Source organism: Budorcas taxicolor, chromosome 7 (assembly GCF_023091745.1).
Source record: "Budorcas taxicolor isolate Tak-1 chromosome 7, Takin1.1, whole genome shotgun sequence".
Lineage (NCBI taxonomy): Eukaryota > Metazoa > Chordata > Mammalia > Artiodactyla > Bovidae > Budorcas > Budorcas taxicolor.
The window spans coordinates 82,417,050-82,438,571 of NC_068916.1; the positions used below are offsets into that span (position 1 = coordinate 82,417,050).

The following is a 21,522-nucleotide window of genomic DNA, read 5'->3' on the forward strand; positions in this document are numbered from 1 at the left end:
CGGCATTTTAAAAAGAAGTGGTTGTTACTGCTGGATAAGACATTTGGAAGCCTTTATTTTCCTGGTTTTGCCTCTTTAAACAATGAAGAAGAAAGTGACCTATCTTCTCAATTATGCAGTATTCTCAATTATATCATGATCTAGGCTTGTCCAGGGAATAGCTGTATTACTCTATTATATAAAAGATATTTGAAAGAAATGTATGTTGTGAATATTTAAATCTCTACAAAGACATATTAATATAATATGCATGTATTTGTTAGCATATACATTGTAACATATGAAAGAATCGTGCAAAATATATAAAATAGTAATAATGCTCATTATTACATCCAGTATATAAATATTTTTATCTTTTATTCAATCCATAAACATAAGAACATTTGAACACTTATCAAATTAGGGTCTTTTTAGGGTGCTCACTAATATTGTTCTATATATGCATCAGTAAGTATATGGGGAAGTGTATGAAAAATATGAAGGGGTTTTATCCATATATCTATGTATAAATGAGGTTTACTAGAAGAAATAATTTCTATACATTCATTTATATTTATTAATTAATGTAAGGCATGAACCTAACATCTGTCACCTAAAACTTGGTTATATTTGACTCTCATTTTTATATTGATAAAGTATCTTGTTTTCTTTTAGTTCTGAATTAATTTTTATCTCCAATTCTATAGTTAGACCAAATGAAAATTATATAAATGTTAAAAAACCATACAGAAAAATATGTTATTATTTCTTTTTAACTTTCTCTTTGAAATTCATGTTGCTGTGAACTAATATAAAATGTTCTAGAAACCATGTTTTGGGACTTATACCAGTACTCTGGATGTATTTTTCTATTTTATATTCAAAATAAATCAAATGAAAGGAGATGTACTCTGGTTGTGATAAGCCATTATTTTAAAAACTCAAAATACCCTCAGGATGATAGGAAATTTGATCCACAAATTGCCCACAAAAATGCAGACTGGGTACTTGGTACTTGAGCAAATTGCTTTAAAATGTCTGCCAGAGGTTGAAAGAGGTATTGTCTCATCAGTATTCCACACCACTGCCATAGGAGGGAAATCAGCAGAGAACAAAGATGAGACAGTAGAGACAAACACACCCTGTGCTGTAAGACAGTGAGTGAGGGTACATATAATATGTTTTGCACCGATGCTCAATTTGCTATTTCTGAATTATCCAGAAAATTCTGTTGTGTTATTGTGACAAAAGTTACCTATTTGATCAAATGCACAGCCATGTAGCTTGTCACCAGTCTTATGCTCCATCTATTCTTTTTTTTTTTTTTTTTCTGAATACTGTATCACATATCTTTTTCAGAAATTGAAGATGTGTGTTCTTGGAATAGCCCTCCAAACAGAGGAAACAAAATCTACTCCAGAGAATTCTAGGCTCTGGATGAATTCCAGATGTTAGATTAGTAGCTTTACCTATTTTCCAAATTTGGTTTTCTTTCCTATCACACAGAAAGTGGCTGTTTTAAAGAGTTGTAAATATACCTTGGTCACAGCCAAACTGTATTTCCTGAACTGTTCCCCGTCCAGAGCCTTAGTTCACTGGGAAATGAGTGAAGGATTTACCACTACTGCTTCCATAAGGCAGTAGTACTGGTCAAGAGTCTTCAAAGAGATTAGAAATAGGACATGGACATTCTGAGTTAGGTATCTATCCACATAGAAAATAGAGTTGAGGCCCTCTCTTTAGGCCTAGTCAAAGTTCATTTTCCTGGGCTGCTCCTGATTAGTCTTATATCAGTGTCCATTCATGATTCAATCATTTCTTTATCAGATTTTTTTCCAGACTACATGTGCCTGGAGAGTGAGGCGGGGTACAAAATAGTTGCTGAGAATTCACTTAGAAGCTATGGTAGATAGGTCTGAAATATATTTAATAGAGAATAGGATATTATATGAGCAAAAAGCATATCATGGGAAATGTTTATGTTATGTTAAGAGGAGAAGTGTGAATTACCAAAAATATGGATGGTATCTCATTTTTTGTAAAATACATCTTTAGATAAAGAATATCTAGAAGGAGAAAATTAAATGATACTAGTCTGTGTCTGTGTGGATCACAATAAACTGTGGAAAATTCTGAAAGAGATGGAAATACCAGACCACCTGACTTGTCTCTTGAGAAACCTGTATGGTTCTCAAGCAGGTCAAGAAGCAACAGTTAGAACTGGACATGGAAAAACAAACTGGTTCCAAAAAGGAAAAGGAGTACGTCAAGGCTGTATATTGTCACCGTGCTTATTTAACTTATATGCAGAGTACATCATGAGAAAAGCTGGGCTGGATGAAGCACAAGCTGGAATCAAGATTGCTAGGAGAAATATCAATAACCTCAGATATGCAGATGACACCACCCTTATGGCAGAAAGTGAAGAAGAACTAAAGAGCCTCTTGATGAAAGTGAAAGAGGATAGTGAAGAAGTTGGCTTAAAGCTCAACATTCAGAAAACTAAAATCATGGTATCTGGTCCCATAACTTCATGGGAAATAGATGGGGAAACAGTGGAAACAGTGGCTGACTTTATTTTTCTGGTCTCCAAAATCACTGCAGATGGTGATTGCAGCCATGAAATTAAAAGACGCTTACTCCATGGAAGGAAAGTTATGACCAACCTAGATAGCATATTAAAAAGCAGAGACATCACTTTGTCAACAAATGTCTGTTTAGTCAAGGCTATGGTTTTTCCAGTGATCATGTATGGTTGTGAGAGTTGGACTATAAAGAAAGCTGAGTGCCGAAGAATTGATGCTTTTGAACTGTGGTGTTGGAGAAGACTCTTGAGAGTCCCTTGGACTTCAAGGAGATCCAGCCAGTCCATCCTAAAGGAGATCAGTCCTGAGTGTTCATTGGAAGGACTGATGTTGAAGCTGAAACTCCAATACTTTGGCCACCTGATGCAAAGAGCTAACTCATTTGAAAAGACCCTGATGCTGGGAAAGACTGAGGGCAGGAGGAGAAGGGGACGACAGAGGATGAGATGGTTGGATGGCATCACTGACACAATGGACATGGGTTTAGGTGGACTCCGGGAGTTGGTGATGGACCGGGAGGCCTGGTGTGCTGCGGTTCATGGGGTCGCAAAGAGTCAGACATGATGGAGCAACTGAACTGACTGAACTGAAGTGTGTGTCTGGAACTGTGCATTAAATTTTCTTACTTCTTGAGAGTATTTTTTGCATATATTTTTGTATTTAAACATGTATCATTATAATCAGAGCCAAGTCTAAAGCTATTTCCATTTGGGATGATGGGGGAGAATGAATACGGTTTGGGTAAGGAATGAAGAATTGCAATAAGGGTGGAAAGGATGAGCTTTAACATGTATACTTTTAACGTATATTTGCTGTTATTTTTTATTTGCTATTTAATAATTGCAATCTTAGCTCCATTTTAAACAAGTGATATTACTGGATTCACTTACTTTTGTATAATTTATATGAAAGAGAAAGCATTAGAATTATTGTATGTAAATCCTTAGGTCATTAGCTATATTTATTTCACTGGTTTTTCTTTCTTAGTTTCAAATAACAATTCTCAAGTTCCGTGTTAGTGAATAGGTCTTTTGTTTATACTCAAACATCAAGTTAGAAACTCTCTAGCTTTACTCTGAGTTATAGTTATTAAACCTATAATTGGAGGCAGTTTTCAGCAGATTGAATTGGGTTGACACTCATGGAATCATTAGAATAGAAGGGACCTTGAAAGCTCTTCTCTGCCTTCAAGCTAGGATCACATTATAGCCAGATGAATTCAGTCTGATATTTAAAGACTCAAGAGATATCTTCAACTCCTGTTGGTCGCCCATTGCATTGTTTAAGAACAGTCACAGGCAGAAAATTCTTCCTTCCGTCTATTGGTAATCTGGGTCCTGTATGGTATACTTGAAGGCCATTTCCTCTTGTTCTGTCATCAGAAAGGATGAGGAACAGCTGTTTACCATCTTCTTCAGTACTTAAAGGCTTATTAAATCTCTTTACCACTGCTTTCTTTTCCATTTCTTTTTAGCATTCTTTGTCTTCTGAACTCTATGCAGATATTCTTTTGCTGAACAACCCTGACCTGGGTATAAACTTTGTCAGAGCTGAAAATACAAGGATTACTGCACTAAGTACCACATGTTAACATTTGTGTATCATTTTATTTTGGGTTATCATTTAATCTGTATTATTTCAGGTGTTATTTTCTAGGAAATCGCCTTGTTTCTGCTCTCATTTTTGTTGTGTTTTTGACGTTTATTCTGAAATTCCTTGTTTTCCCATCCAGAAATATTTTATTTTGAATATTCAGTGTTTTTTGTATTTAGCTTTTACCCTTTTAGTTTTTTTTAAACTGGAGGATAATTACTTTACTGTGTTGTGTTGGTTTCTGTTGACAACAAGCAGCTATATGTATACATAATATATACATATATCCCCTCCCTAGTTAGCCTCCCTCCCACCCCACCCTCCAGTCCAACCCCTCTGGTTATCACAGAGCACAGAGCTGAGTTACTTTCCTTCAAGAAGTCCTCAACTACTTTTAAATGAATATATTGCATGAAATAATTTATGTTTTAGTCTTTAAAATAGAGGTTTATTCATTGTCTGTGTGTAGGCACATATCAAGTATATTCAATTTCTGCTAGTCTGCCTTCTTTATATATATATGAGGGATTAAAGTTAGTACTGTTTCTTATTAGCTCATTTGAATATTATAGAAAAAATTATAAATGATAAAGAATTTTATGTTTTGTCCTATATACCTAAATTTAAAGTATATAGTGTTTTACATATCTCCTTGGAAATTTCAAGTTGGATGCTTTCATTTATTTTATAAGTACATACATTTAAGTGTGTGTGTGTTTGCTGGATTATAAAATACAACTTGGTATATGATGTTCTTGCCATGGAGCAGTTTTGGGAAAACAGATTAGGTAAATCACTTAATCCCAAAATAAGATCATGGTTGCTATTATAGTAATATTAACAAAGTACCAGAGACAGGCTACAGTTACCCTTGTTTCAAATTTCTCACAAATATGTTCTTTTGGAAATAAGCCAAAGATGTGAATGTGTGCTCAGTCACTTCAGTCGTGTCTGACTCTCTGTCACCCCATGGACCATGGCCCGCCAGGCTTCTCTGTCCATGGGATTCTCCAGGCAAGAACACTGGAGTGGGTTGCCATTCCCTTCTCCAGCGATAAAGTATGAAGTGAGTAAAGGGAGTGAAGTGAAGTCGTTCAGTCGTGTCCGACTCTTTGCGACCCCGTGGACTATAACCTACCAGGCTCCTCCATAAGTTATTACATTTAGGCATTTAGGTGTTTTAAAAGCTTTTTTGCTATGAATTTTCAATTTTGATCCTTTTCTCAATGTGTAAAGTACAAATGCTAATAAACAGTAAGTTCTAATTATTTGTTTACCAATATAAAACTTTAAATCAATGAAAACATTTTAAAGTGATTTTTTAAGTTGGAATTGTTTATTTTTAATAATTTTTACTTAAAATGATTTTAATTGTATTTTTCTTGAAAAAAAATTTTAAATCATCTTCAGTATTAGATTGAATAATGCTAAGAAAACCCCATACCATATATTAATTGGTTTTTTTATTTACATTTTAGGTTTGAAAAATGTGTGAGTGCTAAGGAAGCTGTAGAGACTGATCTTTATAAACGGTTCATTCTGGTGCTGAATGAGAAGAAAGCAAAGATCAGAAGCTTACATAAATTGTTAAATGAAGTTCAAGAACTGGAAAAGAACATCGAACATAAGATGTATTTTTGACCTTTCTGTTTTGGGATGGCAGAAGCATACATTTTAGTGGAATTTCTTCCCAAACTTAATGAAAGTTAGATGCAAACTTTTTAGTGACATATCATAGGCTGGGGTTGGATGCTGTGGTTGTCAGTTACAGTGGACTGGAGAATACACAACATAATCTCTCCATTATCTGCCCAACAGTCACACCTACACTTAAATCATAAAACTGCCATGAGACTGCTAAATAATAGTAGTTTAATTCTTTGGCATCAGTAAGGAATATATTAATTAAAAACTTTCATCTTCTGCAGATCCATAGAGGTTGGGCACACATTTGTAATCCTGATCTAAGTAGTTGTTAATTTTAGGATCAAATGGCTCTGAGCATGAATATGTACTTGATTTTTAAGGAAGAATCATAGGTGACTTATGGCTGATATGACTTGTACAATTATAATTATTTTAGGCATTAACTGATGTAGGTTTGGGTCTATTATTCCTGAATCTGAGAGAAAGCACAAATTTACTAATGGCATAATATAAAGAATGTAACATTTAGTATCAGATGATCCTAGTTCAGGTGTTGATCTGGTACTGATATCTAATGATACTTGGTTTTGTCCTTTAAACTCGCTGTGCCTCACTTGACTATCTTCATAATAAGAGTGAAGGTAGTCATCTCAGAATTTGGGGAAGACCAAATGAGTTCTGCTCAAAGGCAGAACTGCTTTGAAATCAGTAAAGCGCTGACCACTCTGTGACACACAGAAGATACTTTAGGAGAGTAGTATTGTGATTTGACAGATGAAAAATAAATGATAATAAACTGATTCAAGAATTAATTACAGTGAGCACTAAACATTTACATTAGGTAAAACACACTTGTTCTTAAGAGAGTTAACAAATGGTCTTTAAAGTGCTTTCTTAATTACATAATTTGAATATATATTTGTTAATTATAATGTTTTTCTAAGGATATTTTCTATAAATACTTACTGGTGAATTTGAGACCTGGCCAAGAATGAACCAATAATTTATAATTCCACCTTACTGTCTTTCTAGGGAAACTCCAACATGTTCTGAAATGACTACTGACAGAGATGCAGTCTATGATGAAAGTACTGATGAGGACAGTGAAATTCCATCTAATCCTGTGTTAACTCCAGGTAAAGTAAATACATATATTTCTTTTGATGAATACCTCACTTGGGCTTATATCTTATTATGGTAACAAACCATAGAGAAAAATGTTTTGAAAATAACTTTTTCTACAAACATTTTTCAGGGTTTTTACTCTAAAACCACAGCTACTTAATGTTAAAAATTAATATTATTATAAAATGCAGCAACTCACTGGCAACAACAAAACAAACAAGCATGTACACACATATACATACACACATGTATGCCAAGGTATAATGTTTCTTATTAAGCATAGATGGGTAAGTGGTAAGCAAGATATGACTGCATGCTAAATATCTCCAGCTGAAAGCTGGCTGCCTTTAACATTTGAGGTCTTATCTGGCTAGAGCTACGTGAAGGAGCAGGGTGATCTAGAATGGTTTAGATTATCCTGAGATTAAGTCCTCTCACTATTCAGATGAGATCGGGCACTTTCAGGGTGGTATGGCTGTTGATTTCTCTTACTATTCAGAAAAGTGCTAGAATAGAGGGAGGCGGGTTAAGAAAAAAGATGAGAAATGGCAAAGTACTTAAGCCTTACTTAATCCAACAGACCAGCAGCTTTTTAAACTCATGGATTATTTTTCTAGAGTTTTACAAATTTCCTAGAGGTAGGACCCCTTGAACTCATCTTATACATACAAGGTTCTAGTATAAATGTTCTGATTCATTTATTTAACAAATATATTTTTGAGTGTTTATTATATACTGAGAACTTTTCTATGCACAGAAAGTTCCTCTTTCATGGAGTTTAAATTCTAGACAGGTAAACAGATAATAACAAGGTAAATAAATTTAAGTTTGTTGGGTAGTGATAAATGCTGAAGAGAAAAATAAACCAGGGAAGGATAACAAAAGATGTCAGGGAGGAAATAACAATGAGGGTTGTGATTTTAGCTAAGGCACCAGAAAAGACCTTGGTAAAAAGGTAATAAGTCTACCTGTGGGAAGAATATGCCAGGCAGAAAAAGCAGTTAAGTACAGAGGCCTTGATGTGTGAGTTTGCCTGATGTGTTCAAGCAATAGCATGGAGAGCAGTATGCATAAAGTGAAAAGATAAAGATAGGAAGGATTAGGAGATGAGGGAGGCCAGATTGTGTATAGGGTCTCACAGGTCATTGTAAGGATTTCAGTTTGCACTCAGTGATACTGGAAACTGTTGCAGAGTTTTAAACAGTCAAGTGACATGATTTGACTTGTTTTAATAGAATTAATCTGTTGTGTTGAGCATAGGGTCCTCACTATAGGAGGATCAATATGGAAGAAGATGGAACAGACAGAAAGCTAGTTTAACAATGAGTGAAGGATTAGAGGGAATTAGACCTGAGTGAAAGCAGTGAAGGTGATAAACAAAGGGAAGATTCTAGAAATGTTTAGAGGCAGCAAGATTTGCTGAAAAAGTGAATTAGAAGGGAAAGACAGCAATGATGGTAAGCTTTTTGGAATGAAATACTGAAGGCAAGCAATTGAGGGAACTACCAATTTGGGAGAGATTGTAAGAGGAAGGTCTGCACCTCAATTTCAGAAACATTAATTCTGAGATATTCAGCAGGGAGCTGGACATAAAAATTTGTACTTTGAGGGAGGGCTCCCTGCTGACATATAAGTGAAAATGGTATTTAGAGCTTGCTGAGATCTCAAGGGAGTTAGAGAAGACAAAAGATCAGTGGTTCAAGAATGCCATACTAACACACTTGAGTGTACACAGGTGGGAAAGATGAGGAGACCAACAAAGTAGAATGAGGGGGCCACAAATATTATAGGTGTGGTATCTTGGAAGCCAAGTCAAGAAAGTTTTTCAAGGAGGAGACAGTGATTCAGTTCGGTTCAGTTCAGTTGCTCAGTCATGTCCGACTCTTTGCGACCCCATGAATCGCAGCATGCCAGGCCTCCCTGTCCATCACCAACTCCTGGAGTTCACTCAGACTCATGTCCATCGAGCCAGTGATACCATCCAGCCATCTCATCCTCTGTCGTCTCCTTCTCCTCCTGCCCCCAATCCCTCCCAGCATCAGTCTTTTCCAATGAGTCAACTCTTCGCATGAGGTGGCCAAAGTACTGGGGTTTCAGCTTTCGCATCATTCCTTCCAAAGAAATCCCAGGGTTGATCTCCTTCAGAATGGACTGGTTGGATATCCTTGCAGTCCAAGGGACTCTCCAACACCACAGCTCAAAAGCATCAATTCTTTGGCGCTCAGCCTTCTTCACAGTCCAACTCTCATATCCATACATGACCACAGGAAAAACCATAGCCTTGACTAGACAGACCTTAGTCGGCAAAGTAATGTCTCTGCTTTTGAATATGCTATCTAGGTTGGTCATAACTTTCCTTCCAAGGAGTAAGCGTCTTTTAATTTCATGGCTGCAGTCACCATCTGCAGTGATGTTGGAGCCCAAAAAAATAAAGTCTGCCACTATTTCCACTGTTTCCCCATCTATTTCCCATGAAGTGATGGGACCGGATGCCATGATCTTCGTTTGACAGTGATTAGCTGAGTTAAATGCTTCAAACTGAGCAAGGATGATGAGGATTGAGTACTGACTGCCGTATTTAGCAACACAGATGTTATTAGGGATCTTAATAAAAACATTTTCAGTGGACTGGTGGGAAATAGAAGAGAACAGGAGATTCAAAAGGAATGAGAAGAGAGAATTAGAGAAGAGATAGCAAGTATCAGCAATACTTTTAACAAGTTTTACCATTAAAAAAGAGGAAAGACCCAGGTCAGTAGCTGAAGAGGGGCGTGAGATCAAGAGGGTATTTTTTTTCTTAGATGAGAGAAATAATGTCATGTTTGAATACTGATGGGGTAAGAAAGGATAGAGGGGGGAAAAAGTGTCCAGGCAGTAGATAGAAGTAAGAAATGCTGGAATATTGTCTCTAAGTAGATGAGATGGGATCAGATACACAAATGGCAGGATTTATTTAGCTGGGAGCTTGGTTGCTTCTCCCAATGACAGGGAAGAAGGTAGAATAAATGGATAAAGACAAAGAAAAAGTGTCTACTTGTATTCATGAAAGTATACTGGTGTTGATTAATTTAGTTGATTGATTAATTTAAATTAGATCACACAATCACACACAAATTCTCATTTTCACATGAGAGTAAAATTTCTTTTAATTTGGAGGCTGTGCTTGGTTTACATTAGTGGCCCATTTAAAATGAAATCTCTGTTTTAAAAATAATCAAATGTAATTGAAAGTTCGCAAGGAAAGAGAATCAATACTCTTTCCATTTGAACATTCTGAACTTCTATTAAACACAATGGCCTTTGATTTTGTTCTCTATTCAAAGTATTTTACAAACCTTTGATGTAGATGAAAATTATTTTTGAAGAGAAAATATACAGTTAAATATAGGGTCCTTTATGTGTTCAGTCTCTTTTAAGCAAACCTTTAAGCTATAATTGTACTATTTTAAATTTGGCAAAATTTCTTCTCTTCAAAAATGTTTAGATCATTGCTTATTTTTTATATATTTTACATTATTTTTTCTTTAACTCATATCTAGTTCACTACATATTTGACCGTAGGTCTCTGATTCTCTCTCTCTCTTTTTTTTGCATTTAACTTGCTTTTGACAAGTTTTAATTAAGAGCATTTTTATTAGAAATTTTAACTGTTCTTTTCTCTCTGCTTCTTTAAGAAGTATTCATGAAACTAAAGTTTACTTTAAAGAAAAGTGAATCTTAGAAAGTGCTTGATATGTCATTAAGTACTAGACTAAACAGATACGAGGAGAAACATTTTATATGTTAAACAATAAAATCAACCTCATATTATATCAGATTTCCATAAACTATTCTTCTTTGGTGACAAAATATATTCTTAGTCTATGGGATTTTCTTTTATCTAGCTTAGTCCTTTGGCTTTTTATATATTATTATTGAGTATTGGGTGAGAGCAGTGAGAATTTCTTCCTTAACTAATTCTGCCATCTTGACAATAACTTCTTAGAGTATAAGTAAATCAGTTCAGTTCAGTTCAGTCACTCAGTCGTGCCCGACTCTTTGCAACCCCATGAATTGCAACACGCCAGGCCTCCCTGTCCATCACCAACTCCCGGAGTTTACTCAGACTCACGTCCATCAAGTCAGTGATGCCATCCAGCCGTCTCATCCTCTGTCGTCCCCTTTTTCTCCTGCCCCCAATCCCTCCCAGCATCAGAGTCTTTTCCAATGAGTCAACTCTTTGCATGAGGTGGCCAAAGTACTGGAGTTTCAGCTTCAGCATCGTTCCCTCCAAAGAACACCCAGGACTGATCTACATGAATTTATTTTAGATATTGCAGGTTCATGTATGCTTTCTATACTATAAAAACAAGAGGAAAACAAATCAATGGAATTTAATACATTTATCTTTCAGAAAACCATTTCTTTCAATGGCTAAATGTGTAACTTGATAATAGTTTTTATTATGTAATATATTTTCATCATTAATTATTAAAATCACCAGATTTCCTCATGAGTTGTTTACATTATTACCTCATTCCTACAGAGGTTTAGTGAGACCAGAATCATTTAGTGATTCCACAACACTGATTCAAGTAAAATATTTCTTTATGTGTATACTCAGAAGTAAGGTAGGAGTGTCATAGTTTGTAGGAAACTGATAGGTAACATTTTTATCAATAAGCAGTTTTATTACTTTTTTCCTCCAACATTTTTAAATTTTCCTCATTGTTAGGATTGTTGAGGAAATAACTAGTGACAAGTAGTCCAATCTAATAAATGACATCATGTTTATATGTACTATGCCACATTTAAAGGTTTAAGAAAAGCCTTTAAAGTGTTCATCAACAATTTATTAACTAACAGGAGATCTCTGAAGTATTCTGAAATTTGAACATCACAGTTGATACCACCCCATGACTACATTTTATATTTTTCTGTAGTAAAATTTGCTTTCTCTATGTTCTAATTTCCAAAATTTCTAGAGAGCAGTGTTTTTATAGACTTTATTATTTCCTACACTGTGACTACATACTAAGTCCTAGGGTTTGTAGGTATTTCACTTTATTTCAGATTAAGATTATGATAGATAATCTAGGTGCTATGTTCCCTATTTATAACTCAGTTATTGGATTACAAAGGAGGATAAGTCAGGGTGTGGCATTAAGACTCCTGGTTAGTCTGGATTTTTCCTACCTCCAGGATTGTTTCTGTTTTTTAATTCAGTGGAAACATACTGGGTTATTATAGGTATTATTAAACAATCTGCTCTACAGGAAACCCTCTTTCTTTAGTTACTACTCAAGGTAACACCTGATGTCCATTACTGTGGAGAAACTTCAAGTTGAATTAGGTCCAGTGAATAACAGAATCTCACCAAAATATCCAATGATATAAGCATAATTGATATAGCATCTTAGTGACAAAACATTACTAAGCAACAGTTTATCCAAGTGGCCTTTCAGTTACCCCACCAATATCTGATCTAACCTAAGAAATAATTTAGAATTATGCAGATTTTTATATTGTTTCCTAATCATTTTATACTATATTAAAAGTAGAATAATGTGAAAACAGTTTTTAAATGTATATGAATGTTCTAAGAATTTTAAAAATTATCATAAAGCATTTATTAGTCTTAACATAATTCAAATTATGTGTGAATATTTAGTGGAAAAAACTGGATTTATTTTATAGAAATAGGATCTTAACATAAGTTAAGTATTTTGAAAATATTGTTAACTGGCTCCTACTTAACCACCACAAGATGAATTATTTTAATGTCTCATTAATTATGTTTAATATAACAAAACTTATTTTATTGGATAGTCAATATTTTTAAATTATAATTATTTCTAATAAAATTAACAAATTTCTTACATTTAGAGAATAGTTAAATCAACCTTACTAAAAATAAAAATAAGAAATATACTTAATCTAAAATGTTTTTGCTTGCTGCACTTTGTATTAAAGGTCCACAACCATGAAAATAAGCTTTCTTACCACTTTCTCTATAATTATTAGCCTGAGATTTAGCACATTAGTTTAATTAGTCTTCGTTCGTGTCCAACAGGAAGGTCCCTGTATAACTGCTATCAGTAATTCAGGCTTTTGCTTAGTTGGTGGGCTTCCTGAAAGGAAGTGTGATTATAGAATGGCCTTTTTGAAAATAAATGAATGGCTATGTCAAACAGTTGATGAATACTGATATAGTAGCTTTTAAAAATAGAACAGAATCCAAAATTTCCAACTATCAAAGAGCTCGTTGCTTTGAACACTGAATGTCCACTCACAGAAGGGATAACAACATGTCCTGCCAAAGAGATTACTCAGAATTCAGCTTTAGAATCGTAGATTATGCCCTTAATATTCTCCAGCTTGTTTATCATAGACACATTTGTTTCTAAACTCTAAATTAAAAGCTTGATTTAGAAGAACCTATCACAAAACTGGAAAATCAATTTGAGTGTATTTCCTAGCAATCATGGGTTCTTATTCATAAACAACCTTGTGGAAGAATGATGACATAACTTGAGGAATCTAGATCTAATATAGATCTTCTATTGTTAATACAAGCCCATCATTTGTCAGAAGAGACAGAAGCCTAGAAAGGTTGAGTGCATTACTGTTGGTCACACAGGAGAAAATAATGAGAAAGTGTTTGCCCTCTGTAATGATTGATTGCCTACCTTTGCACATTTCTTTTTGAGATATTATAAAAACCCTGGGGTATGTGCTAGCACTAAGGAAATTGTCATTGATGCAATACAATAATGATAACATGTCTTTCTTCTAAAGAGAAGAGAAATCCTATTTAAGTGTAAATTTTCCATAGAGATAATCAGTATTATTAAATAAGGAAGACTTTATGACATAAACCTTTTGGAGAAAATTCCAGAATGTACATATTTCTATTGAGGTCATCCTTTGTATATATATTTTTTAATTGAGATACAGTTGACATGTGACCTTGTGTAAAGTACACAATGTGTAGATTTGGTACATTTATAATTACAATGTGACCACCACTGAAGCATTAGATAACACCTCTATCACATGACATATCTAAATATCTTTTTTTTTTTCTGGTAAGAACAATTAAAATCTAGTCCTATCGAAACTTTGAAGTTTTTAATTGAGTATTATTGACTCCATTATTATGCTGTGCATTAGATCTCCAAGACTTACTGATCTCCTAGTTCTAAGTTTGTACCCTCAAGCAATATTTCCCCAATTTCCAACCCCCATTCCCTAGTAGCTGTCATTCTATTCTGTTTTATGAGTTTGGGTGTTTTAGATTCCATATATAGGTACAATCATACAGTGTTTGTCTTTTTCTGTCTGACTTACCTCACTCTCTGTGTATTTTAATTGCATTAGACTTTGACTTAGTATATTATTTATTTGAGAAGTCTCAAATGTACCAAAGGTTTTTAGCAAATCTATGATAACTTCTCTGTATCCCACTATTAAAATGTACCTTTGATATAACTTCCTAGTGATAGCTTATGGTGAAGGGCGTCAGATTCGTGATCTCTGAAGGAGAGAATTTCACTTTGGGACCAAAGACACGGCTTCAGTCACTCGGAGTTTTGTGTGGCATTTTTATTAAGGGAAACGGATGGAGAAAGCTTCTGATATGGACATCGGAGGGGTATAGAGAGCCCCATCTGCTAGTCTAATCAAGTCCTTATGTACTTTTTTGATTAGTTACTGATGATAGAAAGGTCTTACCAGACCCACTCCCACAACATACATATCCTTGAGCAAGGTGAGTTGTTTTTTCTGTGTAATCATTAGCTCTCGGCTTAAAGAAAGTTCAGTTCAGTTCAGATCAATCGCCCAGTCATGTCCAACTCTGCGACCCCATAGACTGCAGCATGCTAAGCCTCCCTGTCCATCACCAACTCCCAGAGTCCACCGAAACCCACATCCATTGAGTCAGTGATGTCATCCAACCATCTCATCCTCTATCGACCCCTTTGCCTCCTGCCCTCAATCTTCCCAGCATCAGGGTCTTTTCAAATGAGTCAGTTCTTCACATTAGGTGGCCAAATTATTGGAGTTTCAGCTTCAACATCAGTCCTTCCAATGAACATTCAAGACTGATCTCCTTTAGGATGGACTGGTTGGATCTCCTTGCAGTCCAAAGGATTCTCAAGAGTCTTCTCCAACACCACACTTCAAACGCATCAATTCTTCGGCGCTTGCCTTCTTCACAGTCCAACTGTCACAACCATACATGACTACTGGAAAAACCATAGCCTTGACTGGATGGACCTTTGTTGGCAAAGTAATGTCTCTGCTTTTTAATGTGCTATCTAGGTTGGTCATAACTTTCCTTCCAAGGAGTAAGCGTCTTTTAATTTCATGGCTGCAGTCACCATCTGCAGTGATTTTGGAGCCCAGAAAAATAAAGTCAGCCACTGTTTCCACTGTTTATCCGTCTATTTGCCATAAAGTGATGGGAACAGATGCCATGATCTTTGTTTTCTGAATGTTGAGCTTGAAGCCAACTTTTTCACTCTCTTTCACTTTCATCAAGAGGCTCTTTAGTTCTTCTTCACTTTCTGCCATAAGGGTGGTGTCATCTGCATTGCTGAGGTTATTGATATTTCTCCTGACAATCTTGATTCCAGCTTGTGCTTCATCCAGCCTGGCATTTCACATGATGTCATAAGGGATTTGATTTAGGTCATACCTGAATGGTCTAGCAGTTTTCCATACTTTCTTCAATTTAAGTCTGAATTTGGCAATAAAGTTTCATGATCTGAGCCATAGTCAGCTCCCGGTCTTGTTTTTGTTGACTGTATAGAGCTTCTCCATCTTTGGCTGCATAGAATATAATCAGTCTGATTTCGGTGTTGACCTTCTGGTGATGTCCATGTGTAGTCTTGTCTTGTGTTGTTGGAAGAGGGTGTTTGCTATGACCAGTGCATTTTCTTGGCAAAACTCCATTAGTCTTTGCCCTGCTTCATTCTGCATTCCAAGGCCAAATTTGCCTGTTACTCCAGGTGTTTCTTGACTTCCTACTTTTGCATTCTAGTCCCCTATAATGAAAAGGACATCTTTTGGGGGTGTTAGTTCTACAAGGTCTTGTAGGTCTTCACAGAACCATTCAACTTCAGCTTCTTCAGCATTACTGGTTGAGGCATAGACTTATATTACTGTGATATTGAATGGTTTGCCTTGGAGACGAAGAGAGATCATTCTGTCATTTTTGAGATTGCATCCAAGTACTGCATTTCAGACTCTTTTGTTGACCATGATGGCTACTCCATTTCTTCTGAGGGATTCCTGCCCGCAGTAGTAGATATAATGGTCATCTGAGTTAAATTCACCCATTCCAGTCCATTTTAATTCACTGACTCACGTTCACTCTTGCCATCTCGTTTGACCACTTCCAATTTGCCTTGATTCATGGACCTGACATTCCAGGTTCCTATGCAATATTGCTCTTTACAGCATCGGATCTTGCTTCTGTCACCAGTCACCTCCACAGCTGGGTATTGTTTTTGCTTTGGCTCCATCCCTTCATTCTTTCTGGAGTTATTTCTCCACTGATCTCCAGTAGCATATTGGGCACCTACTGACCTGGGGAGTTCCTCATTCAGTATCCTATCATTTTGCCTTTTCATACTGTTCATGGGGTTCTCAAGGCAAGAATACTGAAGTGGTTTGCCATTCCCTTCTCCAGTGGACCACATTCTGTCAGACCTCTCCACCATGACCCACCCATCTTGGGTTGCCCTGCAGGCATGGCTTAGTTTCACTGAGTTAGACAAGGCTGTGGTCCTAGTGTGATTAGATTGACTAGTTTTCTGTGAGTATGGTTTCAGTGTGTCTGCCCTCTGATGCCCTCTTGCAACACTTACCCTCTTACTTGGATTTCTCTTACCTTGTGCGTGGGGTATCTCTTCACGGCTGCTCCAGCAAAGTGCAGCTGCTGCTCCTTACCTTGGACAAAGGGTATCTCCTCACCGCCGCCCTTCCTGACCTTCAACGTGGGATAGCTCCTCTAGGCCCTCCTGTGCCAGCGCAGCCACTGCTCCTTGGACGTGGGTTGGTCTTCCCCTCCGCTGCCCCTGGCCTCGGCACGGGGTGGCTCCTCCAGACCGTCACCCCTGACCTTAGACACGGGGTGGCTCCTCCTGGCCACCGCCCCTGACCTCGGACGCAGGGTGGCTCCTCCCAGCCGCCGCCCCTGACCTCAGATGGGGGGTGGCTCCTCCCAGCCGCTGCCCCTGACCTCAGACTCAGGGTGGCTCCTCCTGGCCATTCCTGCGCTGTGGCAGCTTGGCACTCTCAGCTGCTGCCCCTGACCTCGGACGTGGGGTAACTCCTCTCGGCCGTGTGCTCAGTGCGCCGGCCGTCGCAGCCGCTTGCACTCAGTGCCAAATAGATTGTTGCCATAACAATTCAGAGCTTAAGAAAAAACATCTTTTGTGAGTAAGACAAAGAAATATAAAAAATAAAAGTTGTTCCTTTCTCCTCCTGGAGGGACCCACACTCCTTATCAACCTACCTAAGAATTAACTCTCTCATTTGGTAACTATTTCTACATCTTTATATGTTCTTGAAGAGATAAAAATAAACTCTGTTAAGAATATTTGTCTCTGACTACAGGTTAATGAGAAGGTTGTCAAATTCTCTTCTCCAAAAGTAACTGCAGATCTAAAATTGCCAAAAAGGAGATAAATACATTCTTCATTGCTCTAGAAATCAGCAAAAAGCAAATAGCAATATGAGAAGTGCCTGAGTGTGTGCTAAGTTGCTTCAGTTGTGTCCAACCCTCTGCGACCCAATGGAGTATAGCCTACCAGGCTCTTCTGTCAATGGGATTCTCCAGGCAAGAATACTGGAATGGGTTGCTATGATCTCCTCCAGGGGACCTTCCCAACTCAGGCATGAAATCCTGGACCAAATAGGACTCACTTAATTATCAGTGAAGGGTGATCCTCATATCCAGTAGTGGTGTTGGTGACAGTAATTTTCTTGGCAACAGTGGCTAAGTGGGTTGGGCCAATGTTGTAAATAAACTGAGGTTAGATTGCTATGTGGCTACATTTATACCATTTTTCTCCAAGCATCTAGAAATAGGATTTTACTGAGTATGGCAGCTTAAAATAAGTAGTCATCTACATCATGCTTCAGTGGGTAATATATATGTGAGAAAAAGATTTGTGGTAACTTATTTAACTTAAACCAGTTTTTTCTTTCCTGTGTAACTTCTCAAAGTCTTGAATATGTTAATATTCATAACAATGAATCCAAGAAAGTATTGAAAAACACATCTCAAATTTATAAGACCTTGAGAACTCTTTAAATGGGTTTTATTATTCTGTGACACCTAAGTAAGAAACCCTGCTTTGTATGATTTGATTCATATATGAATTAGGTGAGAAAAGGGGAAGTATCTAAAGAAAATAAATATTTGCTATATTTCTGTATGTCTCAGTTTTAAGAGGACATGTACTGAATGTGGACAGAGGAGCATGTAAATAAGGTTATAATCTCAAAATGTAGCATAACGCATGAGAATATATTAAACTTCAGAACATGCAGTGACTTGTACTAGTTCTGAGAATGGTTTAAAAATGATATCTTACTGTTGTTGTAGTAAGAAATCTGATCTGAGAATGGACTCTAAGACAAGTGTTGGTTGATACAGTTAATGTTAATTTGTGACAGAAACTCTACATAAATTCTTTTCAACTTGGTCTGTCCAGTCCTGTGAGTTCTTAACCTCTGGTTCTTTTTTCATTTTTAGTAATTTCATTAATTTATTTACTTTTGGCTGTATTGGGTTTTCACTGCTGCAGGAGCTTTTCTCTAGTTATGGGAAGCAAGGGCTACTCTCTAGTTGTAATGCACAGGCTTCTCATGATGGCTTCTCTTGTTGCAGAGCAGAAGCTCTAGAAGGCTTTAGTAGTTGCAGCATGTGGTCTCAGTAGTTGCAGCTCCCAGGCTCTAGAGCACAGACTCAGTAGTTGTGGTACATGGACTTAGCTGTCACACGGCATGTGGGATCTTCCCGGATCAGAGATCCAACCCATATCTGCTGCATTGGCAGTCAGATTCTTTACCACTGAGCCAACAGGGAAGCCTTTAACCTCTGATTCCTAAAGAAAGTTTAGTGGGGGGATCTTTGAGCCCTTTGGAATTATAATTGGATAATAATTATCCAATTTTTTCATGTCCATCAAGTCAGTGATGTCATCCAACCACCTTAACCTCTGACATCCCCTTCTCCTCCTGCCTTCAATCTTTCCCAGCATCAGGGTCTTTTCCAATGAGTCAGTTCTTTGCATCAGGTGGCCAAAGTATTGGAGTTTCACCTTTAGCATCAGTCCTTCCAGTGAATATTCAGGACTGATTTTCTTTAGGATTGACTGGTTGGATCTCCTTGCAGTCCAGGGACTTTCAAGAGTCTTCTCCAGCACCACAATGCAAAGGCATCAATTCTTTAGTGCTCAGCCTTCTTTATGGTACAACTCTCACATCTGTACATGACTACTGAAAAACCATAGCTTTGACTATATGGACCTTTGACCATAGGCAAAGTGATATCTGCATTTTAGTATGCTATCTAGGTTTGTCATAGCTTTCCTTCCAAAAGAGCAAGGGTCTTTTAACTTCATGGCTCCAGTCATCATCCATAGTGATTTCAGAGCCAAGAAAATAAAATCTGCCACTGCTTCTACTTTTTCCCATTCTATTTGCCATGAAGTGATGAGACTAGATGCCATGATCGTAGTTTTTCAAATGTTGAATTTTAAGCCAGCTTTTTTACTCTGCTTTTTCTACATTATATCTCTATTTTACACACTTAAGATCTATTTGATCTTAAAGTTTAGAAAAGTTCCATCAGAGACTAATTTTGTGGTTCTAGAATATGTTTACATTATTGTGAAAAAAAAATCAGATTTCAGAAATCTGTTTTACTATATTTATAAATTTGACTGAGAAAAATGAAGCTAAACATTTTCACTGGCACTTTAAAACTGCAAACCATGACCCTGTTGAGACAAAGGGTGTAATGCATCAACAATCTGTAAATCAGCTGAATGTCTATACTATAATGTGTAGGATTCTCATCTCTCCGTGACTGTGACAGGGATCACCACCACAAACAGCACATCTGGTTCCTTTAGTCATTTCATCAATATCACCTATAAGCTATATTTAAGATCAAAAAGATAGAGAAGGTTACCAGTGATGAGGTTCTGGTACGCGGCCAGCCCACCAGCATTGACAATGTTGCTTGCTGCAACTTAACTATGAGGGCCTGGGTATGTGTGAAAGATGGATATCAGCAGGCTTGCTAAGTAGTCTGAATGCATGACATAGTGAAAGAGAACAGTTACAAGGAGGGTGGGCAAAAGACTTGAAGTGAGACCCTAAGTATCAAATCCAAGCCTTGTAAAACTTGGGATTGCTGAGAAATAGTAACTGCAAACATAGACGTATCAACACTCAGGATTTTGTGGAGAGGGTGGAGGGGTTATAATTTGGGGAAATGAAAGAATAAAAAGAAAACTTAGGGTACATTCAAGCACAGTGACTAGGTATGCTAACAACCTTCTTTCTTTCAATTTAAATGCATAACTTGGACTAAATCAGAGGTTGTGAATTATTGATTCTTGCTAAGATCTATGTCACATACTTTGTTTTTCCTTGGTGACATCAGTGTTTCAAGTAATAAATTTGAAGGTATTTAAACAGGGCATAAGTATTCTTCTTTTCTACACTCTGCAATACTTCTCTTAGATCTGGCTTACTTCATTCATTGATGTCACTTGTGTGGTTTCTGGAAATATTTTAATGTGTGACCCCCTGGAAGTTGATGATCATACTGACAATGAAGATGACCACAATAGTTCTTCTAGCTCCACTCCTATGATATTGTTAATACTGTTACTGTTACTACTGTTACCACCGCTACTATGATCACTACCATTACTACTTCTACTTTTTCTATCACTATTATTGTTCTGTATGGTTCCGCTACCATTACTACTAGTAGAATCATCACGACAACCACAACTACTACAGACCCATACTCACAGCACTTACAAGTGGGTACCAGAGTCTATTCTAGGTTTCTTAGATTTATTGTTTCATTTATACCTAATAACAAGCCTACAAAGTTTGTACTAGGACTATCACCAATTTAATCTTAGTTCTCCCATCTTATCACCATAAGCTGGGAGAATTGAAGCACAGAAAGATTAGAGAACTTTCCCAATGTAACAAGGCTCATAAATTATGGAGCTGAGGTTCTGACATCTCTGAGAACCCTTCCTGCTGTAAAGTTATTTGTATTCAATAAATAGAACACTCTAACTTATTAAAATCTTAGAGTTGAGTATGATTTTATATTTTTCAATTCAAGTATATTTGATGCCTTCATTTTTATAAAATAAGGCTCCTAAAAAAGGAAGCGTGGAATATTTGGCCTCGTTCTTACTTAAGAGAACGGGCACACATTCTACTAGGAAAGCTATAGCGACATTAATGCACCATTAAGATGAATGGGAATGTTCATGTGTCTGTTGGAAGCCCATAATTTAATGGCGGAGCAAATAAGGCAGGAGATGGTGATTTATACTCA

The 21,522-nt window shown here is 36.8% G+C and overlaps 1 protein-coding gene across 1 annotated transcript in view; it reads left to right on the plus strand.

The window, feature by feature from the left end:
* The window catches only part of XRCC4 (X-ray repair cross complementing 4), a 251,339-nt gene that overhangs the window by 89,649 nt on the left and 140,168 nt on the right, over nt 1-21,522 (plus strand). Inside the window, exons 4-5 of the mRNA XM_052643934.1 lie at nt 5,636-5,788; nt 6,837-6,940. Coding sequence (XP_052499894.1) covers nt 5,636-5,788; nt 6,837-6,940 — 257 coding nt within the window. The remainder of the gene's footprint in view (nt 1-5,635; nt 5,789-6,836; nt 6,941-21,522) is intronic.